Below are 26,280 nucleotides of genomic sequence, written 5' to 3'. Positions count from 1 at the left end.
TTTTGTCACTTTTGCTGGTGAGCTTGGCCATCATGGAAATGTGGAGAAAAATAAAAGCAATTCATATACTAAATACTATCATTGCATGTAGTAATCTCATATAGTAGCATACAATATTTTTCATGGTAGTACTCCTTTGTAACTGGTGTTTCACTTTACAAAGCCGATATGTAACGAATTCTCTACCCTTTCAGTTATCGCAACATGTGGTGGCGAGTCAGTTTGTGTTATCGACTGTGAGACTGGAAAGGTTCTAAAGAAGTACAAGTTTCCTGGAGAGGTAAGTGATCCTTGATTTCTTGCCACAAGTAACTAAACTTTAGAAAACTTAAAAAAATGTTCTCTAAAGTCAATAAAAAAAAAAGCATGTAATACTTATCTACTCTGTGAAATAGTATTGCAAAGAGTGGCCCACGAACCTCCTCTTATGGGGTCCTCCGCCAGTGCTCTCTGCTCTTACTCTTCTGTGTCTGCCCCCATGGCAAGGGGCTTCCTATGGGGGCAGACGTGCAGACTCGATTCCAAGCTGGACTGACTGCGTCCATTGACATAAACAGTGCGGCTTGGCCTACCAAATATTGGCCTGCAGCATAAAAACTTATGAGCATGTCTGGGGGAACCCTGACCTTGAACTTGGGAAAATACTCAGTTCTTGGCTGAAAATAGCTATCGCATCTTTGAAAATAAGGATCCTAATCCAGGTGTGTTAGCTTTGTGAATTGAGGTGTGAGCTGAATCAAAGAAGACACACTCAAAATCAAAGTTGTTTGTAATTAGCAGGTGGGGTCTAGAAAAAAGTGTGACTTGTGTGCATTAAAGAGGAAGTAAACCCTCTTTAAAAAAAAGAATAAAAAAAAACCCTGCAAGACAAAGGCATAATGAGCTATTATGCATACTGGCTCATTATGAATTGCTTACCTGAGATCGAAGCACCCGCAGCGGTCCTCGGACACCTCCTCCGTCGCTGCCATGATACCCGTAGTGACTTCCGGGTATTGGTGCTCCGGCGCTGTGACTGGCCGGGACAGCGATAATGTCACTCCGGCACATCTGCGCGGGTGCTGCCACGAACGGCATGATCAACGTTAGAATCGGCACACTCGGTGCACCTGCACCCGATGTCTATGGTGCATGCGCTGTAGACATCGGTGCCTTTCTTTTCTGCAAATATCTCCTAATTTTTTTTTAGGTTTGGGAGCTATTTGTTGCACTTACAGGTAAGCCTTAATCTAGGCTTACCTGTAGGTTAAAGGGGTTTACCACCACTTTAAAGGAGAAGTATGACCAAACTTTTCTGGTGTTACTTTTCTCCAAGGTCACAGGAGTGCACTCTGGGAGCAGAAGTTCTGCACTCCTCTGACCTGGATTCAGCTAACAGTGGCTGACGTCACAGAGCCAGTCCAAGCTCTGCATGGATCCCAACAATATTGTCAGGATCTGCCCAGATGACTGATCGGCAGCTGGCTCAGCCTCTCAGTGCACCACTGGGAGCCTGCGCCAACTGCTCCTGCCCCCTCTGTAGCCCAGTGCTCCAGTGGGCGCTTAAGGGGCAAAGCAGATAACTGACAGTCATCACTCTCTGCTCAATGAGAACTGAACGATCGGCAGTCATGTGATCGCACAGTTCTTGGATCCACCAGGGGCCAGCTGCAGCTTTGGACCAAAGCTTCAGCCACAAAAGTGCTTATGAAGGTTTTGTTTTTTTAATCCCATACTTCGATTTTTAAGGCCAGCAAAAGGTTAAGTTGCGTTATCTATTCCCAGAAGTGTCTATGGAGAGCTGATTCCCTGTGTGATTTATTAAAATATATAGATATCTACAAAAATCACAGCAAAGTTCCTTTCATCCTCAAATTAACAAAGGAACACCACATTTATTGAGGAGGTTGGGAGGCTGATATTGCTTTTTTTACCTTTTTGAGAAGATAAAGATCCCTGGCTGTCATACTGATCCAGGTACTTGAGTACTTTCTGAATCACTGATGCAAACTTGTATACAGGTTATAAGTTCTCACTTGGATGATCTTTATTGTTCTGGGTCAATTAAAGTATTAATTCCTGCCTAACACTAACCAACCTTTAAAAATGTGCACTCCCCCTCCTCTACCTATTCTTGCCTATTTCAGCTCGCTACAGTCCAGTCACTTGATCCAGCTCCCCTGTGTCAGTCAGCGGGAGAGGAGAGAAGAGGGCGCCAACAACAGATGAGATATGGGAGCCTATGGGTGACTTCATGCCTTTCAGACGTCCCAGCTGTTGTCCAGCGCTCTCTCCCCTGCAGCCACCCCTGACTGACACACAAAATCACTTGACTGGATCAGAGTGAGCTGAAAATGGGAAAGTATTCATTATTTTTTATTTAAACACAGGGGTCGACATGGGTAGCAGGAGGGGGAAGGGACTTTTTTAATTAAATTTTTTTAACACTAGTTGGTTTTAGGCTGAAATTCTACTTTAAACCCAGACCACTGGTATGGTCAGAAGATAATCAGCAATGGCATCTTGTATAATTCTCTCTTCTTTAAGGCTGCTTTCACACCGCTCCATTGCAAAAACTTGGTAAAAACATGTGAATTTTTTTTTTTTTTTTTTTTTGCATTTTTACCATGTTCCTGGCGCATTTCCAAGCATGTGACTCCAAAATAAAACAGTGGGTGCATTTTTGCCGCTTTTGATGTGTTTTTCCATAAATTTCGATTAGCAGGTGCATTTTTGGCAGTTTTGCATGAACCAAAAATGCAGGACTTTTAAAAATGCGACTGACTAGTGTTTAGGCCCCTTTCACACTGGGGCTTCGGCGCCTAAGCGCCGATAAGTTTAGCGGCACTTTACCTCTGTTTTTGCGGAGGTTTTTCCCCGCTAGCGGGACTCTTTTAACCCCCTCTAGCTGGTGAAAAGGATTAAAACCACCCGGAAGTTTTTTGCCTGCTAGAGGGACACTTTTTTTTTTTTTAGCAGCCGGAAAAGGGTTAAAACCACTCGCAAAGCGCCGCTTTGCCGGCGATTTGGCCGTGCTGCACATAGATTTCAATAGGCAGGAGCGGTATACACACCGCTCCTTCACTGCTCCAAAGATGCTGCTGGCAGGAGTTTTTTTTTTTTTAATGTCCTACCAGTGCATTGCCTCAGTGTGAAAACACTCAGGCTTTTTACACGTTTTTCAGGTGATATTTTTAGCCCAAAAGCTCCTGAAAAACGCCCCAGTGTGAAAGGGGTTTTAGAGCTCCATAAGATTTCATGGTCATACATTTTTCTTCCACTTTTGGTAAGGCAAAAAAGGAAGAAAAGCTGATCAGTGAGAAAGCAGCTTTAATGTATTGGAATTGTTGTGGGATAGCTGGAATTGCAAAACAGTTTAAAAGTGTGAATTAAAATACTTTCAGCACTGACTATATTTATTCAGTTCAGATATTGGGTTTTAAAAATTATGCTTCCAGTTTGTTTCTAACAGAATTCAAAATCTCCCATTTTTAGGAATTCTTTGCACTGGCCTGGACGACTCTAACAATGATAAGCAACGAGGGACAGAAGAGGAAAGTCAATGTCTTGGCAGCTGGTGGAAGATATGGAGTAGTCCGACTGATGCATCCCAAAGTTAACATGTGCTATGGAGAAATAAAAGCTCATAAAAAAGCCATCTCAATCATGTGTTTCAGCCCAGCGCATGACACGTTTCTCTTCAGTAAGTGCTTCTAAACTGAAAAATGATATCTGCATGGAAATTAAGCCTGTAATTAATTTTTAGCAATACAGGAACACTGGGCCAGATTCAGGTACATTTACGTTGCTCCACGGCAGCGTAACGTATCCCATTTACGTTACACCGCCGTAGGTTTACAGCGTAAGTGCCTGATTCACAAAGCTCTTACATGTAAACTTGCGGCGCTGTAATGTAAATCCGCTCGGCGCAAGCCCGCCTAATTCAAATGGGGCAGGCACCATTTAAATTAGGCACGTTCCCGCGCCGAACGTACTGCGCATGCTCCGTCGGGAAAATTACCCGACTTGCATTGCGCTAAATGACATTGCACAGACGTCATTTGGACGTTAACGTAAATGGCGTCCAGCACCATTCACGGACGACTTACGCAAACGACGTGATTTTTTAAATTTCGACGTGGGAACGACGGCCATACTTAACATGGCTTAGAACACCTAGGGCTCAGCCCTAATTTTACGACGCGTATCTCGACGGAAACGACGTAAAGTTAGATCGACGGGCAGCGCGGACGTTTGGGAATCGCCGTAACTAATCATTTGCATATTCTACGTCGACCGCAATGGCCTCGCCACCTAGCGGCCGGCCTAGAATTGCATCCTTAAGATCCGACAGTGTAATTCAATTACACCTGTCTGATCTTTTGCCTATCTATGAATCAGTCGCATAGTTAGGACGGTCGGAACACAGAGATACGACGGCGTATCAGGAGATACGCCGTCGTATCTCTTCTGTGAATCTGGCCCATTGTTCCTATGTAAAACATTTAGTACTTACTTTACCTTCCCCCTGTCATTGAAATGTTAGAGCCTCTACTAGCTACTGAGGTCAGAGCTCCACAGGGATTGATTTACAGGCACCATTAGTTGTCTGTACTTCAGCAATGTTTAGGCCCAGTCAAGTTAACTTTGTGCTCATCTGATCATAACCTTCCCCAGCAAGAATGCTGTTTATGTCATTTCATAGTTTTAAGGGGAAACTCTATGTATTTGGTTACTGTGTTTTTTTATATATAATTTTTTATAATTTTAGGCCAACTGATTAGGTTTTATAATAATCTGCAAAATTTGAATTAAATAATCTAAATATATAATGTTGTTTTTTTTTATGAAAGCTGGATCCTATGACAAGAGAATCATATTATGGGATATAGGGGTTCCAGACTATGAGTACAACTTTAGAGCAAGGTAAGCTACACAAGTAGTCCCTTTTTTAACTGCTTTTATTATTATCAGCATCAAGAAATGTTGCAATATGAGGCACTGCTGGGATGTAAAAAAAAAAAAAGCCACATAACCACTTTAGAATAAAATTACATTTCTTTTTGTGAAAGAAATTTTACAATAAAGTGTGATTTTCCTGAGGTCCAGGGGTTTGAAAGCTGCAGTCTCCTACCAGGGCGGATCACAGTGATTTGGATTGGCCACATGCTGGCATGTGACCGCTTTGACCAATGAAAATAAATATCTGAATATGACTTGATCCTCATTCTCATGTATTTACCTGCACAGTGGTAGAGGGAGGGGCATTATTCGGGCCAGTCAGGTATCTTGCATTTACATGTGCTGACAAGGAACCTGCTGAGGAAGAGTGAGTAGATTGATGATCTTGTAAGTCTGTTGCTGCTCCTTCACTGTCTAATTACAGGGGTGCTCTGTGGGTAGGGCTGTGTAAATATTAGGTATGGATGATCAAAAGTAAAAACTCTTGGCAGGTAACATTTCTCCCCTATAGGTAATGGTGTATTTAGCTGTTTTTCCGGAGTAATTTTATTTTTTATTTTTACTTTATTGTATGTATTCTATGCAGTATTTGTTTCCCAAATACAATAAAATACATGATGAAGGATTCCCTCATTGCTATGGGCAAAAGTGCAATATAATATTTCATATTTACTATACTAAAATAAATACACATATACATGCTTTAACTGCAAATTACATATGTTCCTTTTGTATTGGTCATATGTCAAGCCTCAGTAATACAGGTTAATGTCTGGTACTCCTAACGTTTCTCTCCTACTGTCACTATTGTTTTCCAGCCAGTTGCTGACACTGGACACTCCATCCGCTCCTCTGCGGCTCTGCCTGGTACCTTCCGCTGTGGATCAATACTTGCTGGCAGGTTGTGATGATGGGTGCTATGTGTGGGACATAACGCTGAATAATCAAAAAGGAAGATGGTAATAATTTAGTGAACATGTACTCTGCCTGAAAATTTGGGATTGTTTATGGATGAAAGAAAGATATGTGCACTTGATCATTTTCACTTTTTTATTTTATGCCCCCCCCCCCTTTTTCACTGTACACAATCATCTTGGTAATCGTTCATATTCTGGCCCCCTCTTGTAATAGTTAATACTTGGGCTGGCCAGTACCCTGCCAGCACTAGGGTTGTTGGTTCAAAACCAAACCATGGCACTGCCTGCCTGGAGTTTGCATGTTCTCATTGTGCCTGTGTGGGTTTCCTCTGGGTACTCCCAGTTTCCTCCCACACGCCAAAGACATGCTGGTAAGTTACTGGCTCCTATCTAAATTGACCCTATTATGTGTATGCATGTATGCGAGTTAGGGACCTTGGATGGTAAGCTGTGTGTCTTTCCTCAGCTGTCTTAGCTGTACACCAATAATCCACTCCCAGTGCTAACCAGGAAGAGAAATACTTTTAACACGAAGATCACTTACTAAAGGATATATACAGATGAATATACAAGCAAAACTTGTGTAGGGAGATTTGTTTCATTCCTGTGTATCATCCGAGATTGTTCCCCCTTTAAGTAGTAGCTGGTTTACAGTGGAAAATGTTCTAAAATTGGTTTTACAATTCCCTTTTAACATTTCTCATTGCCTTTATTCAGTTCTTATCATGCAGAGTTCAGTTTTCCGATATACAAGAAAAAATCCGATGACAATGATTATCGCACTATAGATGGACTGGCGTTTCTGAATGATGATCTAATTGGTGAGTTTGTAGCATATTTTTTAGTAAATTGTATCAATTTGTATTTAGCTTCATTTATTTTTATTATTCAGCTTTAACTGGTTCTAGCCACTTCATTACTGGGCACTTGACTCTCCTGCATCCCTTGAAATCTAAAATTTTGGTGGACCAATCTTTTTAATCTTCCGGTGTTTGTCTATGACGGTACTAAAATATTTTTTTTATTACAGCTTCTAAGAGTGCCATGCAAGGATCCATATACATTTGGAGCTGGAAGAAGTCTTTCAATAAACAGCGCTCTAAGAGCTCCAAGAAAATGGAGGCAGCTGTACTAGCAGAGCTGAAGTGGTCACAGACTGAACTACCATACCTCACACTCACAACCTCTTCAGGTAAAGTACATGCTTTCTTCTACCTTTTTCACTTTCTTTTAACTTTTGAAGTTTGCAGTCTGTGCATTCAACCTCTATTTTCTGTGTTTTCTCTCTGTACTGCCAAAATATAGACACTTCAATTTGATGCCTCGTGTAGACAAACTATTGCAGAGGCACCAATGTTGGATGAGAAGGCCTGGCTTGCAGTCTCCGCTCCAATTCATCCCAAAGATGTTCTATTGGGTTGAGGTCAGGACTCTGTACAGGCCAGTCAAGTTCCTCCACCCCAAACTCGCTCATCCATGTCTTTATGGATGATACACTGCACAGCCAAGTGGTGATTGTGCAGTTTTTGAAAGAGGATTCTGAAATTATGTGAACAACCTAATGTAGTGTTCCTCTTGCCAGTAGTGTATTTAGGTTTTGTGCTGCCCTAGGCCTGACTAAACTTGTGCACCCCCCTAATTTAAATATGACATTTTCAAGTGGGGACACTAGTTCTGGGGGGGGGGGGGGCAATGGATTCCCCTAATTTGCATAGATACCCTCTCACTTCCTGTTTGTCTATGGGGCAGGAAGTGAAGGGGAATCTTTGCAATGGTACAGGGATTGTAAAAAAAAAACTGACAGGTTCTATGACCCCCCCCCCCCCCCTTACTCTATCCAAATTGAAAAAAAATATATAGTTCTACTTTAAGCACAAATTTCAGATAATTTTATGGAGAGGACTAAGAAGATTATAACCATGCCAATGTTGTAACAGAAAACATATAGCACAGTGAGGAAGGTTTGTGGTCCAGGGTGATAGGACAGTCAAAATTTAGAAGTGGTGCCCCCCCCACAGTTGCAAAATGCCGGCCGCCCGCATACCGGAAGCAGTGCAGCCACTTTAAGGGGACACTAGACTAATTTACCTAACGGTATAGCGCAAGCCGGCGGGTACTCTTTTCGTGCTGCCCCCCCTGCAAAGTGCTGCCCTAGACCTGGGACTTGTCTGTCTAGGCCAGGATATAGCATTGTCTCTTGCACATAAATGCATCACAATTTTTTATAATATAGGGAAGTCAATCTATCAGCATTAAGCATCAGCTGAATTTGATAGAACTGGTCACCAAGCCTGGCAATGCCATCCCTTCAGAGATTTTTTGTTTTGAATGCCGACAGTTCTGTGTAGCATTATCATCTGAATTGTCAGTTGTGGCTCTCCTGACATGTCCTTGTTGCTCAGGAAGGAAGGCTTCCCAACCTTTCAGACTGGCTGTTTTGGCAGCTGGGACTGGAGCAACATGGTATCAAACAGCCCTCGCACATCAGCTTCTTTAATTCCATTAAATAAAGGACTAGATCTGCTGCAAGTATTGCTTCTCCCATTGCATACAATATTTGTATTTACAGGACTCTGCCTATTCTGTGGTGATGAGTCTGGGAAAGTGTGGATTTATGATCTTGAATCCTGTCGAGCTGAGTTACAGAAGGGAGTCTCAGGCGGTGCTCTGAAAGAACCCACAAAGGTACAGTTTTGTTTATATTTACATACATTTTGGATATCATGTGATATGTTGAAGGAAGTAGCGTCAAACGTCTCAAATGCATGTGCCACACAATGCTGAACTGCTTACTAGAACTCCTAATTTTACATGGTTGTTCTGCTTAGGGCCGCTTGCCTCTTCACCACAGCCAATCAGAGGAAGCTTTGTATCAATTCACAGAATACAAAGCTGCACATGAATGGCTGAGCGCCAATTAGACCGACTATTTTGTTCCAGGTGTGAGATGGGAAGTCAGAACACGTCACTGTGTACTCTATGTAGCTGGAGCCAGCTTGGTTCAAATGAACTATTTAACCAATTGCTGACTGCGCTATTGGTGAATGATGGCAACAGCGTGGCCGGCTAGTTCTGGGACTGTTCTGCGCGCAGGGGGCGTATTGGCGGCACACTATGACACTCCCAGACACTCCTGATCACATATTGCGATAAAGAATCAATTAGTGGCTCTTTACCACGTGATCAGCTGTGTCCAATCACAGATGTCAACAGAAGCCAGTTATCGGCACTCCTTTCCTGATTATCAGTGCTGCCAATCAGTGCCCACCAGTGCTGCCAATCGGTGCTTATAACAAACTATGAAAAGTTTTTTATTTTATTTTTTTATTAAAAAAAATTGGTTTTAATTTGTTTATTTAGCAAAAAATAAATAAATGCAACCAGAAGAGCGCTCCATTTATGTGAATAAAATGCTAAAAAAATTGTTTGGGGACTGCACAACTGTCATTCAAAGTGTGACAGCGCTGAAAATTGGCCTGGGCAGGAAGGGGGTAAAAGTGCCCAGTAGGCAAGTGGTTAAAGTGACAGGAAACAAGGAGATCTTAAATTGGAACTACACTTCATCTGAGCAGCACAAACCAAAAATGATATTTCATTATTAATATTCAAACAAACTACGTCACCCATCCATCCATGTCTCTGCTTTTATTTTTTTGAGAAATCACTTTGAAAAACACCCTCTAGCATTTCTGCCCTTGGCCATATTGAGTAAGGGGAGATGACTTTATTTAGCATTTACTTCCTGGAATCTAGGAAGGAAAAAAAGAAATGTTGCGCTATTAATATAAGTTAAACTAAACAGTCAATTGATATCAGAGAGGAGAATTGATGAAAATTACAATGAGATTGCAAAGACCCCAAGTTTAAAGGGGAATAAAACACATAATTGGAGATAAAGTCTTTGTATCAATCAAAAATGGTTTCAAGTAAGTTCATCAATGTTGAATATAAAATCATATGTTGAAATCATATGTGGTGACCAACACCACTAAATAAAAAGGTGGAGGCTTACCGGATGGCAAGCAATGAAAAGCTTGCGGCTGCAAACCCCAGCCAGGGCCTTTTGATGATCCTCGCAGGGGGATGACAGGGGATGGATGTTGAGGCTTCCCGAACACAGAACCACAGGATTGCAGCGTGTCACACAAAAAAAACTTAATGGTGAAGTACAGCAGGACCAGCGCATAAAAGATATTTGTGACTCAAGGGACCACCACCACCAAAACACCCTATGAATGGGAGGCTTACCAGAGCATAAAGCAATGTGAGCATGTGGCTAAACCCCTAGCCAGGGCCTTTAAAATCCCAAGCGATGGCGATATATCTTGGGGTCCTCCGGTATATTGTGGTCAGTGGATGCATAGAAAAAATGATATTGCCCACATGGTGAAGTATGTTGACTCAATGGAATCTACCTGCCTTAGCTCAGGCATGCAAGCAGGAGAGAGTGTGCTTAGCTGAGAAAGCCCCTTCTCCCCTACTGAAGACTCATTGGCTGTACAACCTCATTTTCCTAGATGTGGAAACCAGGAGGTAACTAAAATGTAAAAAAGCATTCGGATTAAAAATAGTCAATGTTGATTGAGAGAGTGAAGTTCCGCTTTAAAGCGGATGTCCGCTGAAAAGAAATATTAAAAGCCAGCAGCTACAAATACTGCAGCTGCTGACTTTTAATATCGGGACACTTACCTGTCCTGGAGTCCAGCGCCGTCCGCAGCAGAAGACGAGTGATCGCTCGTCACTCTGCTGCCCCCCCCGCCATCCTCGGTGAGGGAACCAGGAAGTGAAGCACTCCGGCTTCACTGCCCGGTTCCCTACGACGCATGCACGAGTCGCGCTACGCCTGCCGATTGGCTCCTGCTGTGTACTGGGTGCCGAGTGTTCCCAGAACACAATGGGGGGGGGTGACGTCATGCCCGCAGTCTGCCCGAGTCTGTGTGGCCGGAAGTGGCTGCAAATACCTGTCTTTAGACAGGTATCTGCACCCCCCTCCGCCCTGAAAGGTGTCAAATGTGACACCAGAGGGGGGAGGGTTCCGATCAGCGTGAGTTCCACTTTAGGGTGGAGCTCTGCTTTAAGTTCTGCTTTTAACACATTTCTATACATACAGTATCTCACAAACGTGAGTACACCCCTCACATTTTTGTAAATATAATAAAATATCTTTTCATGTGACAACGCTGAAGAAATTACACTTTGTTACAATGTAAATTAGTGAGTGTACAGCTTGTATAACAGTTAAAATTTGCTGTACCATCAAAATAACTCAACACACAGCCATTAATGTCTAAACTGCTAGCAACAAAATTAATTCCCCCCCCGAAGTGAAAATGTCCAAATTGGGCCAAATCAGCAATTTTCCCTCCCCGGTGTCATGTGACTTGTTAGGCCCCGTACACACGGTCGGACAAAACCGATGAGAATGGTCCGACGGACCGTTTTCATCGGTTCACCTTTGAAGTGGCCGTGTACGGCCTGATGTGTGCACACACCATCAGTTCAAAATCCGATCGGGTCAGAACGCGGTGACGTAAAACACACGACGAGCTGAATAAAACAAAGTTCATTGTTTCCAAGCATGCGTCGACTTGATTCTGAGCATGCGCGGGTTTTGAACCGATGCTCTTCTGTACTAACCATCGGTTTGGTCCGATGGGGCAGCGGTCCATTGGTTCGGTTTTGAAGCATGTTTTAAAATTTTGGACCGAAGGAAAACAGACCGATGGGCTATACACACGGTCGGATTGGTCCAATGAAAATGAACTTCGGTTCATTCTCATCGGACCAAACCGACCGTGTGTACGGGGCCTTAGTGTTACAAGGTCTCACGTGTAAATGGGGAGCTGGTGTGTTAAATTTGTTATCTCTCTCATACCAGTCACTGGAAGTTCAACATGGCAAAGAACTCTCTGAGGATATGAAAAAAAGGATTGTTGCTCTACATAAAGATAGCCTAGGGTATAAGATTGCCAAGACCCTGAAACTGAGCTACAGCATGGTGGCCAAGACCAGTTTAACAAATCAGGTTCCACTCGGAACAGGCCTCGCAATGGTCAACCAAAGAAGTTGAGTGCACGTGCTCAGTGTCAAATCCAGAGGTTGTCTTTGGGAAATAGACGTATGAGTGCTCCCAGCATTGCTGCAGAGGTTGAAGGGGTGGGGGGGTCAGCCTGTCAGTGCTCAGACCGATGATGCACAAGAAAGCCCACAAACAGTTTGCTGAAGACAAGCAGACTAAGAACATGGATTACTGGAACCATGTCCTGTGGTCTGATGAGACCAAGATAAATCTATTTGGTTCAGATGGTGTCAAGCGTGTGTGGCGGCAGCCATGTGAGGAGTACAAAGACAAGTGTGTCTTGCCTACAGTCAAGCATTGTGGTGGGTGTGTCATGGTCTGGGGCTGCATGAGTGCTGCTGGCACTGCAGAGCTACCGTATATTGAGGGAACCATGAATGCCAACATGTCCTGTGACATACTGAAGCAGAGTATGATCCCCTCCCTTCGGAGAATGGACCGCAGGACAGTATTCCAACATAATGGCCCCAAACACACCCCCAAGACTACCACTGCCTTGCAAAAGAAGCTGAGGGTAAAGGTGATGGACTGGCTAAGCATGTCTCCAGACCTAAATCCTATTGAGCTCTTTTTCTTATTAAAAAAAAAAACCCAAATAAGCTCTGGTGAACTTCAAGCCCATGAGGGTTAAGGCAGTGCTGGAAAATAATGGTGGCCACACACAATATTGACACTTTGGGCCCAATTTGGACATTTTCACTTAGGGGTGTACTCACTTTTGTTGTCAGAGGTTTATCCATTAATGGCTGTGTGTTGAGTTATTTTGAGGGGACAGCTAATTTACACTGTTATACAAGCTGTACACTCACTACTTTACATTGTAGCAAAGTGTCATTTCTTCAGTGTTGTCACATGAAAAGATATAATAAAATATTTACAATAATGTGAGGGGTGTACTCACTTTTGTGAAATGCTGTATGTTTCTGTTATCTTCAATTCCAATAAAAATTCTTACACACCTTTCTGATCCAGTTCCTATTGTACACCTAGACTGTTGTGCTTTTAGTGAGCAAAAAAACATCCTAAATCTCGTGTTTCTTGCCTCATTTAAACAGGTTATTGACTGGCCAGCTCCCGCTTCAAAAAAAGGCCAAATGGAAGAGACTGTGATCAACAATGTGATTGTAAACCCAGCAAATGAATATTTAGTTGCCTTAACTGACAAAAATGTTATTGGTATCTGGAAAATCTTATAATAGAGATGGACCCTTCTCTGGGATTACAAAAACTGTAATTTTTGTAGGTAATTTTTATGTAAAAAAAAAAAAAAAAAATTCGGAAAACATTTTATTTTAACAGGTTTTATTTGGTATGTAATATTTAAAAAAAATTTACATTTTAAAATATTTTTCATTTATGCCAACGGTTGGAAAATAATTCTGTATTTTATATAATGTTTTTTTTTTTTATATTTTATAGTTTTTGGCCCTGTAAATAATGTTTTAACTCAGTCAAGTGAAATATCACGCCTCCTGTAAACATCTAAAGCAAAATGTATGTTTAAATACGTTTAAATATTACTGAGATTAATAACATGGAAAATAAAAGTCTATTTTTCAGATTTTGCTTATTCTTCTTCCTTTTTTTTTTTTTTTTTTCTTTTTTTTATTATCATTATCATTATGATTATCCTTGTTGTTCTAATCTTCTAAACTTTTTAATAGTTTCACGCAATGACAAAAATGTTCCTTTATTTCTTCCTTTTTAAAGGTCCGTCTAAAAAAAAAAAAATATATTAAAAGTCAGCAGCTACAAATACTGCAGCTGCTGACTTTGAATAAATGGACACTTGCCCGTCCAGGGTGCCCGCGATGTCGGCAGCCAAAGCCGATCAATCGCTCGGCTCCCGGCTGCCCCCGCTGCCATCCTCCGTGAAGGAATGGGGAAGTCAAGCCTTGTGGCTTCACTTCCCGTTCCCGGTTCCCTACTGTGCGAGTTGCGCTGCACATCCTCGCTGGTCCCTGCTGTCTTCTGGGACATAGGTCACTGCGATCACCGCAGTGATCTATGCCAGGAAGTGGGAGCAAATACCTGTGCCAAAAAGTGGAAGTTCAATTTTTGGGTGGAACTCCACTTTAAAGTGATATTAAAGTCTTGTTTTTTGTTTAAAAATAACATGTTCTACTTGCCTACTCTGTGAATTGGTTATTCACAGAGCAGCCCAGATCCCCCTCTTCTCGGGTCCCCCACCAGCGCTCCTGGCCTCTCCCTCCTGCCGAGTGCCCCTACAGCAAGCAGCTTTCTATGGGGGCACCCAAGTCGAGCCACTGCTCTGTGTGTCCATTCAGACACTGAGCCATGGCTCAGCTCCACCCCCCTTTCTCTCCTCATTGGCTCACTGACTTTAATTGACAGCAGCGGGAAGCAATGGCACCCACTGTTGTGTCTTAGTCAATTAAGGAGGAGTGTCATGGACGGCCAAGGTATCTAGTGGTCATTGCTGGATAGAGATGGGGCTCAGGTAAGTATTTTGGGTGCTGAGAGGGCTGCTGCACACAGAAGTTTTTTTTATCTTAATAGAATGTATTAAGATTTCACCACTTCAGCCCCAGAAGGATTTTCCCCCTTAATTACCACGCCCTTTTTTGCGATACGGCACTGCATCGCTTTAACTGACAATTGCGCGGTCGACGGTCGTGCAAAATTGATTTCCCCCACAAATAGAGAGTTCTTTTGGTGGTATTTGCTCACCTCTGCCGTTTTATTTTTGTGCGCTATTAACATTGAGCAACATTTTTGAAGAGAGATTTTTTTTTTTTTGCTATAATGCAACAAAAAACACATTGGCCAGATTCAGGTAGATCCGCGCAATATTTGCGTGGGCAAAGGGCAACGATTTTTGCTCTGCGCCCACGCAAATATTTTGATATGCCCGCGATTCACGGAGCAGTAGCTCCGTAAATTGCGCGGGCGCTATGCTAAATAGCTCGGCGTAAGGGCGCCTAATGTAAATGATCCCGCCCCCGGGAGGGAATCATTTAAATTAGGCGCGCTCCCGCGCCGAGCGAACAGCGCATGCTCCGTCGGGAAACTTTTGCGACGTGGATTGCGGCAAATGACGTCGCAAGGACGTCATTTGCTTCTAAGTGAACGTGTATGGCGTCCAGCGCCATTCACGAATCACTAACGTAAACGACGTGAAATTTAAATTTCACGAGCGGGAAGGGCGGCTATACTTTAGCATTGGCTGCCCCTGCTAGAGCAGGAGCAACCTTGCGCTAAAGTCGCCGTACGGAAACTCCGTACCTTGCGTGCGCAGGGCCCGCGCAACTTTTGTGAATCGGTGGTAGTATACGCCGATCACAATGGCCGCGCCCCCTAGCGGCCAACGCAAGAATGCAGCCTGAGATATGAAGGCATAAGGAGGCTTATGTCTGTCATATCCTAGGCTGCAGTCCGCGTAGCGATGTTCCTGAATCAGGGGCATTCGCTACGCGGGAGCAAAACAGCTATTGCGCCGCGCAACCGCTTCTTGAATCTGGCCCATTTATTCATCAGTTTAGGCCGATTTATATATTCTACATGTTTTTGGTAAAAAAAAAAAAATCACAATAGGTGTAGGTTGGTTTGCACAAAAGTTATTGGGTCTACAAAAACAGGATAGATTTCGGGACTTTTATTTTTGATTGTTTTACTGGTAATGCAGCGGGAATATGTCATTTTGGCGGACAAAAATTACACTTTGGGGACCAGTGACATTATTACATTGATTAGTGCTATAAAAATGCACTGTAAATGTAAAAATGACACTTGCAGGGAATGGGTTAACACTAGGGGGCGCTCAAGGGGTTAACCGTGTTCCCTCAGCGTGTTCTGACTGTAAGGGGGGATGGGCTACCAGAGACATGAGATCACTGTTCCCGATCACTGGGAACAGTAGATCTGACATATCCCCTGTCAGAATGGAGAATCGCCTTGTTTACTACTAAAGCAGTTCCCCGTTCTGCCTCTAATAGGCGATCGCGGGTTGCACTGAGCAGATTTGATCCTCCTCTTCTCAGGTCCCCCACCAGTGCTCTGAGCTTCCTCCCCCCCCCCCCTTACCAAGTGCCCCCATTGTGTGTGTGTGTGTGTGTGTGTGTGTTTGCTCCTGAGCCCCGCCCTGTGCGTCCATACGGTCTCGGCCATTGAGGAGGCAGAGATGCGAGAGAGAGAAGCCGCTCTTGTGCACATTGTTGAATTCCCAAACAACCTACTTTATTTCTCATATCCACTGTCCCCTCCTCCCCCGCCCCCCCCTTTTTTTTGTTCCCCGTACGTCAACTAGTCTTTACCATTCCAACGTTAACGTCCCTTCTCTTTTCTATCTGTGTAGACTGAGCCTCCCAATATCATGTCCTCCTGTTTTTTTGTTTTTGTTTTTTTCTTTCTTTCTTTTTTATAAAATTCTTTATTTTCTTAAGAAAATTAAGTAGGTAACACAGTCATGTAGAATTGGATAAGCATACAAAAAGAGAATAGCCTCTTGCAAAACTATGGGGTAGATTTACTAAAAATGGTGCAATCGGCTTCTATCTTCAGCTTGTTCAATTAAGTTTTGGCAAAAAAAAAAATGAAAGCTGATTGGTTTCTAGAAATGCAATCTCCAGTTTTAGTTAATTATCTCCCCCATGACAAGTAAGCTACCCTAAAACATATACAAACAATTTAGCAGAAACCGAGGGGTCGGGTCAGAATATGACATGCATGGCGAGATTACAGAAACATTGTGCCATAAAGCTATCCCATACATTCAGGATAAATGAGAATACCCTTTAAAAAAAAAAAAAAAACATAATGTGAGGAAGACGTTGCCAAATAAATATTGAGAAGACAATAATGTTAATACCCCACATGGTCACCTGCTGATGGATTTACATAGAAGAGGCAAGTTGCATTAGGAAAAAGAGCTATATACAGTATCTCACAAAGGTTAGTAGACAAGTGTGTCTTGCCTACAGTCAAGGGTGGTGGTGGGAGTTTTTAATGGTCTGGGGCTGCATGAGTGCTTGCCAGCACTGGGGAGCTACAGTTCATTGAGGGAACCATGAATGCCAACATGTACTGTGATATACTGAAGCAGAGCATGATCCCCTCCCTTCGGAGACTGGGCTACGGGACAGTATTCCAACAGAACAACCCCAAACACACCTCCAAGTCTACCCCTGTCTTGCTAAAGAAAGCAGAGGGTAAAAGTGATGGACTGACCAAGCATTTCTCCAGACCTAAACCCTATTGAGCATCTGTGGGGCATCCTCAAAGGGAAGGGGGAGGATCGCAAGGTCTCTAACATCCACCAGCTCAGTGATGTCCTCATGGAGGAGTGGAAGAGGACTTCAGTGGCAACATGTGAAGCTCTGGTGAACTCCATGCCCAAGAGGGTGCTGGAAAATAATGGCGGCCACACAAAATATTGACACGTTGGGCCCAATTTGGACATTTTTTACTTAGGGGTGTACTCACTGACAGGGATCTATGCCTTCCCTTAGTAAAAGCACCTCCCACACAGTGAGAAAACACTGGTTAGGCACACATTCAACCTTTTGATCGCCCCTGCTGTTAACCAGCCAGTGTCATTAGTACAGTGACAGTGCATATTTTCAGCATTGATCACTGTATTAGTTTCACTGGACCCCAAAAAGTGTCAAAAGTATCACTATGGCTCCATTCACACCTGAGCGTCGGTCGTTCGTCGTTTTTTTCAGCGTTTTGTTGTGCGTATTCATGCTTATTTGCGCGTTTGCATACAGCGTTGTCCGACGTTTTTGTACTTTGACGTTTTTTATTTTAGCCAATAGGAAAAACTATCATCTTTTCATCACTTGTTGCTATGTTGGTAGATTTTTTTAATCTTCTGCATGGGCGTCAAGTTCTATTGATTAAAGCGACGAAACGCCCGTAGCAAACGCCCGTTGTCACGCAAGTCGCTTGAATCGAGCTTTTCCATTACTTTCTATGGGAAATGGAAACGCTCAAATACGCCCGATACGCGCGACAGAAAAGGGTCCGGAACTTTTTTTGGCTACAGGCGATGGGCGTCAGGCGCATCAGCGTTCAGATGTGAACCATCCCCATAGACTTTCATGTATTTTGATCCCTCTGGCGTTTGTGAGCGTCACGCTACAGGCGACAAAACGCCTAGGTGTGAATGGGCTCTTAGGCCCCATTCACACCTAGGCGTTTTTACGCCTGAAGCGCACTGCTCACAAACGCCAGAGGGGAGAATTAACATTATTCCCTATGGTCACTGTTCACACCTGAACGCCCAAACGCCTGTCGCGCGAAGCTCAAACAAGTCCCGGACCTTTTTTTGTCGCGCGTATCGTGCGGTTTGGGCGTATTTGAGCGTTTTTTTTCCCCATAGAAAGTAATGGGAAACGCGCGAATTGAGCAACAACGGGCGTTTGCTACGGGCGTTTCGTCGCTTTAATAAATAGAACTTGTCGCCCATGCAGAAGATTAAAAAAATCTACCAACATAGCAACAAGTGATGAAAAGATGATCATTTTTCCTATTGGCCAACATAAAAAACGCCGAAGTACAAAAACGTCGCACGACGCTGTATGCAAACGCGCAAATACGCGCGACAAAACGCCAGAAAAAAACGACCGACGCTCAGGTGTGAATGCAGCCTTAGTGTCTGATTTTCCTGCTGCAATATCACAGTCCCGCTATAAGTTGCTGATTGCCGCCATTACTAGTAAAAGAAAAAAAAATGTCCCCGGATTTCATTTTTAAAATCTGAGCAAAAAGGGAGAGTATAGCCTCATATAGAAATAAATAATAAGGAATAAAATGGTACCATCATCCCAGTTATAGTGAAAAGGGGGAGAGTGGGGGTAAGGGAATAGTGGCTGAGGAGCCCCCGTGGCTGCCCGGCATCCGCGCACTTTTAATTGACTCATAGGGTAAGCTATTATAATTAATGTTATAATTTCCTTTGGAATTTATGTTTCATTGCTGATTCTTTGCATGTATTTATTTATGTTTACTGTATAATGTCCTTTGCATCATTCTATAGATAGGCTGCCCTGATGAAGCGGTATATCAATTCCCGCGAAACTAGTCGACTGTGACCAATCATTGATGTGTACAATTAATTGTTTGTTTTGCAATTTTATGGACAATAATGTTTTTATACCAATAAACTTTTTATACTGTTTTGTCAACCAGATTTTATTAGTACCGAAATAGTCCCCTCAAACCAATTTGAGTGGCGCTCTTAGTCCAGCCTCAGCCACTATTCCCTTACCCCCACTCTCCCCCTTTTCATTTTAAAAATCTGGTCACCTTACTGAAACCGGGGGACAGACGGGCTCCGGGGACCGTGTCCTCAATCCCTGAATTTTCCACATAATTTTTGCAAAAAAATGACATTTTCAAAAGACTCATTATGCCTTGTAGAAATGACCTTGAAGTGTTTGTTTTCCAAAATGGGGTCATGTTGTAGGTGTTCTGGTGCTCCAGGGCACAAACATTTGTTAGGTAGTCAGGAAATTTAGATATTTAATTTATGCTCCTTGAAAGCCATCAAGCTTTACATTGTATGACAAGTAGGTGAGTGGTGGCTCCTGGTAGTGACCAATGCCACCCACATGAGCCAAAATATAATGAGGAAATGCCACTCAGAGTGCTGCATGTGACACTTTAGTCATGTGCAGGGGGGCAGTTGAAGCCATGGATGATGTCAGGCTGGGGACACACTACATTGGCTAGTTATTGGGGTAGAGCAGACAAGGTGACAAGAGGAAACGCAGCTCTGTCAGGAAGCGTATTACTCATGACGTGTCACGTGGTGCCAGTGTCGGGAGTTCCCGGAAGTAGTCATGTGACCGCGCTGTGTCCAACATGTCGGCGCCCAGTAGAGGGAGAGAGTCGTGTGCCCGGCTGATCAGATCGGTGCGGTGTGTCCGGGCACATAACACCTCTAATGCCCGCTGGAAGGACACGCTGAGGATCGCACTGATACTGCACTGCTGGCTGTGTGTCAGCGCCAGGTACATGGATACCCAGCTAATTCTATGATGACGTATCCTAACTTCTCCATTCTTAGTGACTAGGAGGATGTGCCCTGTGTTTATATGAACAGGAGGCCTTGGCTCTTCCTACAGCTGGATTATAATAAGGGTTGCCAGTGCCACCTTTGCTTCAGACCAAAACTAAACACTTTAACTGATATGCAGCACTGATAGGTGGGCACTGAATGATAAGCACTGATAGGTGGCACTGATTATGCAACACTGATAGGTGGCACAAACTTATGGCTGGCCACCGATAGGTGGCACGCACAGATGGCCACTGAGAGGTGGCTCGCACTGATGGCTGGCAGTGGTACTGGCTGGATGGGCACTGATGGATGGCACTAACAGATGTCACTGATTGATGGCTGGCACTTATAGGCAGGAGACTGAGGAGAAGATTTATTTTTCTATGCTGCCTCTGTGACACCCATTTCGGTACACCCTGCACTCGGCCTCAATAAAGCAGCAGCGGACATCTTGTTACACCCAGCCCAAACTACATGGGCTGGGTGTAACAAGATGTCCGCTGCTGGCATCCTGTGGCCGTATGCAGGGTGTGCCAAGATGGGTGTCGCAGATTTTCAAGCACTGGCAGTGTACCAGTGTAGTAAAAAAAATGTTGACTCATGCAGAAGCTCGAGTGTATCACTTCTTGTGCGGCTACGTCACAAAACAACTGATCACGGGGCTTCACCGGCCACCCAGGGGCTGCGTATGATTGGCACAAGTGGCTGTGTATGACTGGCACAAGTGGCAGCATTTGACTGGCACAGTGAGGCTGCTATTGATTGGGGGGTTTCAGTATTTTTCAGTTTGTTTGCGACCCCCCCCCCCCCTTTTTTATCATCTTTTTGTATAATTATGTTGGCATAGTGGGGATCCTTCCTTCCCATCTTAAAATTGAAGTGTAATGTATTGTACCTTCCCTTGGTTCCTCCTCCTCCCCCTCAGATAAACATGGAAATAACATTTGTCAATTAATTTTTGTTTTCAAGAAAGAAATCTTTTGAGCCTTTGTGATGTTATCACTGGGTCTGTCTGATGGTCTTTGTTGTAGGTCTTGTAGGAGGGGCTGGCAGGTTCTTATAAATGTCACAGAACCCTGCCTTGGGTGGGGCGTTATATGAAAGAACACATTCCTTTAGATATGCATGCCCCAACCTGCTGGCCACTTGGTGCAATCTGCTGATCAATTGCTTAATTTATAATTCCTTAATTTTCTGTCTGAATGATTTGATTTGCAACTAAGCAACTGATCAGCAGATTACACAGCTAAAATCTGCACCCCCTGCACATTTAAAAGGATGACACATTGTGGTTTTTTTCATATAGCGATCAGGAGCAAAATGATTGGCTGAGAAAGCTAATAGTTCTGAAAGGCAGGAAATTACAGTACTAGTCAGGAAGTAAGGGGACTGATAAATGATTGTCATTCAGACAAGATATGAGGGCAAACTCATGATGGCTGCTGCAGCTTAAAGGGGTTGTAAAGGTTCGTTTTTTATTTTCTAAATATGTTCCTTTAACTACTTGCCGACCTGCCGCCGTCGTTTTACGGCGGCAGGTTGGCTCCCCTGCGCGAGAGCCCGTAGCTCTACGTCGGCTCTCTCGCAGGATACTAGGGGCGCGCACGATCGTAGCCGGGCACACGCAATCACTCGTTACAGAGCGGGGCCTGGGAGCTGTGTGTGTAAACACACAGCTCCCGGTCCTGTCAGTGGGGGAAATGCTGATCCTCTGTTCATACAATAAATGCTTATTGCAATTTTTTTTTTTTTTTTAAGGGGGAAAAAAGTGCGTGGTATACGCCGATAAATACGGTAATAGTTTATTTTGACATTCTTTGTGCTGTAAAAGGAACAAATATAATTCAGTTTTTGTCTTATTGCAGAAATTCACTGGTTGATGACTTGGTGTCCCCTTATCACCCCCTTTCTAAGCATGGCCCGAGCCGCAGCCATCGTGAGACCAGAGACTGTTTGCGTGTCACTCATGGAAACCAAACGCACGAGACATGGCCTAGTAATAATGATACAACATGGCCGACGTCCTCCACTAGGACTTATATCTCAATGTTTCCTGGTTTTCCTCAAAAGGCTGTTTATGGGCACTTTACATTCATCAATAACCCATTGAGGACTGTATCTGTGCTGGAGCCTGGGAGTCCTGGAGGATGTGCCAGTAATTTAACGGCAACTGTGGCAGAAACAGCAAAATATGGAAAGTGCCTTGTGGCTCAAAACGGAGGATTTTTTAATACTACAACATTTCAATGTCTTGGAAACATTGTCAGCAATGGCAGATTGGTACAGAACTCAAAAGGAATACAAAATGCCCAGTTTGGCATCAGGGCTGATGGCACCATGGTGATTGGGTGAGAAATTTTGTAATTTGTATGAGATTTTCAATGCTTTTATTTGTATTCATTTTTATGACTATGTTTGGTCAATGGTGGTGCTGACTGGACAAATACAGGACTAACCAATCTCTTAGACCTCATTCACACAGGCGCTAAGGCTCGTAGACCAGGGTTCCATGGATCCATTCCTAGGGATGCTCCAGAGGTTGCTAGGGGTTCTTTGAGCAATCAGCAATTTCTGCCTTTCAGATACATTCCCATTGACATAATTGATCTTTTTAGCTATCTGTAAGGGGGAATTCTTCTCACTGACTGACTATAAGTGTAAGGAACATTTTTTCCCACTGACCATCACACTAATGTAACATGAGTTGTAGATATACAGTGAGGAAAATAAGTATTTGAACACCCTGCTATTTTGCAAGTTCTCCCACTTGGAAATCATGGAGGGGTCTGAAATTGTTATCGTAGGTGCATGTCCACTGTGAGAGACATAATCAAAAAAAAAATCCAGAAATCACAATGTATGATTTTTTTAACTATTTATTTGTATGATACAGCTGCAAATAAGTATTTGAACACCAGAGAAAATCAATGTTAATATTTGGTACAGTAGCCTTTGTTTGCAATTACAGAGGTCAAACGTTTCTTGTAGTTTTTCACCAGGTTTGCACACACTGGAGGAGGGATTTTGGCCCACTCCTCCACACAGATCTTCTCTAGATCAGTTAGGTTTCTGGGCTGTCGCTGAGAAACACGGAGTTTGAGCTCCCTCCAAAGATTCTCTATTGGGTTTAGGTCGGGAGACTGGCTAGGCCACGCCAGAACCTTGATATGCTTCTTACAGAGCCACTCCTTGGTTATCCTGGCTGTGTGCTTCGGGTCATTGTCATGTTGGAAGACCCAGCCTCGACCCATCTTCAAAGCTCTAACTGAGGGAAGGAGGTTGTTGCCCAAAATCTCGCAATACATGGCCCCGGTCATCCTCTCCTTAATACAGTGCAGTCGTCCTGTCCCATGTGCAGAAAAACACCCCCAAAGCATGATGCTACCACCCCCATGCTTCACAGTAGGGATTGTGTTCTTGGGATGGTACTCATCATTCTTCTTCCTCCAAACACGGTTAGTGGAATTATGACCAAAAAGTTCTATTTTGGTCTCATCTGACCACATGACTTTCTCCCATGACTCCTCTGGATCATCCAAATGGTCATTGGCAAACTTAAGACGGTCCTTGACATGTGCTGGTTTAAGCAGGGGAACCTTCTGTGCCATGCATGATTTCAAACCATGACGTCTTAGTGTATTACCAACAGTAACCTTGGAAACGGTGGTCCCAGCTCTTTTCAGGTCATTGACCAGCTCCTCCCGTGTAGTCCTGGGCTGATTTCTCACCTTTCTTAGGATCATTAAGACCCCACGAGGTGAGATTTTGCATGGAGCCCCAGTCCGAGGGAGATTGACAGTCATGTTTAGCTTCTTTCATTTTCTAATGATTGCTCCAACAGTGGACCTTTTTTCACCAAGCTGCTTGGCAATTTCCCCGTAGCCCTTTCCAGCCTTGTGGAGGTGTACAATTTTGTCTCTATTGTCTTTGGACAGCTCTTTGGTCTTGGCCATGTTAGTAGTTGGATTCTTACTGATTGTATGGGGTGGACAGGTGTCTTTATGCAGCTAATGACCTCAAACAGGTGCATCTAATTTAGGATAATAAATGGAGTGGAGGTGGACATTTTAAAGGCAGACTAACAGGTCTTTGAGGGTCAGAATTCTAGCTGATAGACAGGTGTTCAAATACTTATTTGCAGCTGTATCATACAAATAAATAGTTAACAAATCATAAATTGTGATTTCTGGATTTTTTTTTTGATTATGTCTCTCACAGTGGACATGCACCTACGATGACAATTTCAGACCCCTCCATGATTTCCAAGTGGGAGAACTTGCAAAATAGCAGGGTGTTCAAATACTTATTTTCCTCACTGTAGTCCTTCTTAGCAGGGGGTTCCCTGAGACTTAAAAGATATTTCAAGGGTTCTTCTGTAATGAAAAGGTTCAGAGAGAGGCTGCTGTAGACCATGAATGGGCATTTGGTTATGTGGCTCTAGTGCTACATGCAGGCAGCCCATGCAATGAGCTGCACTGACAGTTTCTTGGCCTAATTTGACAGCCATGCAGGTGAGCGGCCCTGAAATTACTGAAAGACTGTCTGCATTTGGAGCTGCCTACTCACCCGCCTGTCAAATTAGAAGGGACAGCTGTGTCCATGCAGCCGCTGCATTCACATATACTTGCATGGACTGCACACAGCACCTGGCAGCTAAAGACGCATAAACACAGCCCATTCATGCTTTACAGACTTCAGTGCCTGTGGAAATGGGCCCTTTTCTGTGATCTACTTTTTTACATCTCGTTTGGCTGTATTTCTCCTGTGGATCACAAGAGTGCAGTTCATTCTGCATGCCTGTGACCCATTGTCAGCAGACAGCGGGCTGAAGTCAAAGAGGTGGTCTGGGCTTGATTGTGACAATGAAGTGAGGATCTGCCCACATGCCTGTGCTGGCACGGCTCAGCCTCTTAGTGAGATGCTGAGAGCTCAGGGTGGCTGCTCAGGGGGGCAGGGCAGAGAGCAGTGACTGACAGTTACCAGCTGTCTGCTCGGGGTGCCCTGAGAGCCAAGCAATCGGCAGTGTTTTATCGCTCGGTTCTGAGCCTTATGCCGCGTACACATGTCGGCTTCTGAAAAACGAAAAAAATTTTTTGACCGTGCTGCATCTTTTAACGTCGTTTTAAAAAATTTCGTTTTTCGGGTTGTAAAAAATGATCGTGTGTGGGCTAAAACAACGTTTTAAACCCACGCAAGCCCAGAAGCAAGTTATGAGACGGGAGCGCTCGTTCTGGTAAAACTACCATTCATATTGGAGTAAGCACATTCATCACGCTGTAACAGACAAAAAAGCGCGAATCGTCTTTTACTAACAAGGAATCGGCTAAAAGCAGCCCAAAGGCGAATAGAACTTCCCCTTCAGAGTGCCGTCGTACGTGTTGTACATCACCGTGCTTTGTTCATCATTTTTCAAAAACGATGGTGTGTGGGCAACATCGTTTTTAATGATGAAGTTGGAAAAACGTCGTTTTTTGGATCGTGTGTACGCGGCATTAGAGTCGGCAGTAGACAGATGCAGCATCAATGCTGCATTCACCTAGGTAAGTATGATTCTGAAAAAAAAAAAAACGCAACACATCGCTAAATTGTGAATGGGCCCTAAAATGGAATTTTACCAACCAGGCTGCATTCAGTGCAGGAGACTGCAGGCTTCAGATGAGGTAAATACAGACCTGATGACACAGCTAAATGTATAGAGGGGGTTAGTGTGGGGGTCCGGGCTAATTTTGAGAAAAAGCTGAACATAGACTTTAAAGTACATGCTGTATATGTTATGTACGCTGTTTACCTGCCAAAGGCTTGGTAATTCTTTTGGGACAATTTTATTTTTATTTTTCCCATTTATGGTACATTGAGTTCTTGCTTAAATTTCCTGGTTCAGCTTTGCAGCCTTTTCTAACGCATTTCTGCCTCCAGCCTGCTCATTGGAGAATATATCGGCAGCATCTCTGTGCTATAAACGGGTAGGTGACACATGAAGCTGTAATGCTGAACCAGGAAACGTTGTCCTCTTTCTGCTTATTCAATGTGGAAAAGCACTCTGTTAAAAAAAAAAACGTTCTTGCGGTATGTCTGCAATTCAGCTATTAAAGCGGGAGTTCACCCATTTATTATTTTTTTTTTTTTTTTCCCCCTTAGATTCCTGCTCGTTTGGTCTAGGGGAATCGGCTATTTGTTTGAAAATATGAGCAGTACTTACCGTTTTCGAGATGCATCTTCTTCCGTCGCTTCCGGGTATGGGTCTTCGGGAGCGGGCGTTCCTTCTTGATTGACAGTCTTCCGAGAGGCTTCCGACGGTCGCATCCATCGCGTCACTG

At 43.7% G+C, this 26,280-nt stretch overlaps 2 protein-coding genes across 3 annotated transcripts in view; both read left to right on the top strand.

Annotated features, from left to right (window-relative positions):
* LRWD1 (leucine rich repeats and WD repeat domain containing 1) overlaps window positions 1-13,211 on the top strand; it is a 40,826-nt gene extending 27,615 nt beyond the window's left edge. For both annotated transcript variants that reach the window (XM_040338407.1, XM_040338406.1), the window contains exons 9-16: window positions 195-280; window positions 3,475-3,682; window positions 4,833-4,905; window positions 5,760-5,900; window positions 6,576-6,679; window positions 6,889-7,050; window positions 8,428-8,543; window positions 12,993-13,211. In XM_040338407.1, coding sequence (XP_040194341.1) covers window positions 195-280; window positions 3,475-3,682; window positions 4,833-4,905; window positions 5,760-5,900; window positions 6,576-6,679; window positions 6,889-7,050; window positions 8,428-8,543; window positions 12,993-13,133 — 1,031 coding nt within the window. In that variant the 3' untranslated portion in view covers window positions 13,134-13,211. The remainder of the gene's footprint in view (window positions 1-194; window positions 281-3,474; window positions 3,683-4,832; window positions 4,906-5,759; window positions 5,901-6,575; window positions 6,680-6,888; window positions 7,051-8,427; window positions 8,544-12,992) is intronic.
* Window positions 13,212-19,677: 6,466 nt separating this feature from the next.
* Window positions 19,678-26,280, top strand: part of NAGPA (N-acetylglucosamine-1-phosphodiester alpha-N-acetylglucosaminidase) — a 29,673-nt gene continuing 23,070 nt past the window's right edge. The window contains exons 1-2 of the mRNA XM_040338404.1: window positions 19,678-19,913; window positions 21,829-22,311. Of these exons, the coding sequence (XP_040194338.1) occupies window positions 19,765-19,913; window positions 21,829-22,311 (632 nt within the window). The 5' untranslated portion in view covers window positions 19,678-19,764. The remainder of the gene's footprint in view (window positions 19,914-21,828; window positions 22,312-26,280) is intronic.

Source organism: Rana temporaria, chromosome 2 (genome assembly GCF_905171775.1).
Source record: "Rana temporaria chromosome 2, aRanTem1.1, whole genome shotgun sequence".
Lineage (NCBI taxonomy): Eukaryota > Metazoa > Chordata > Amphibia > Anura > Ranidae > Rana > Rana temporaria.
This window is presented reverse-complemented; position numbering and strand designations above follow the sequence as displayed.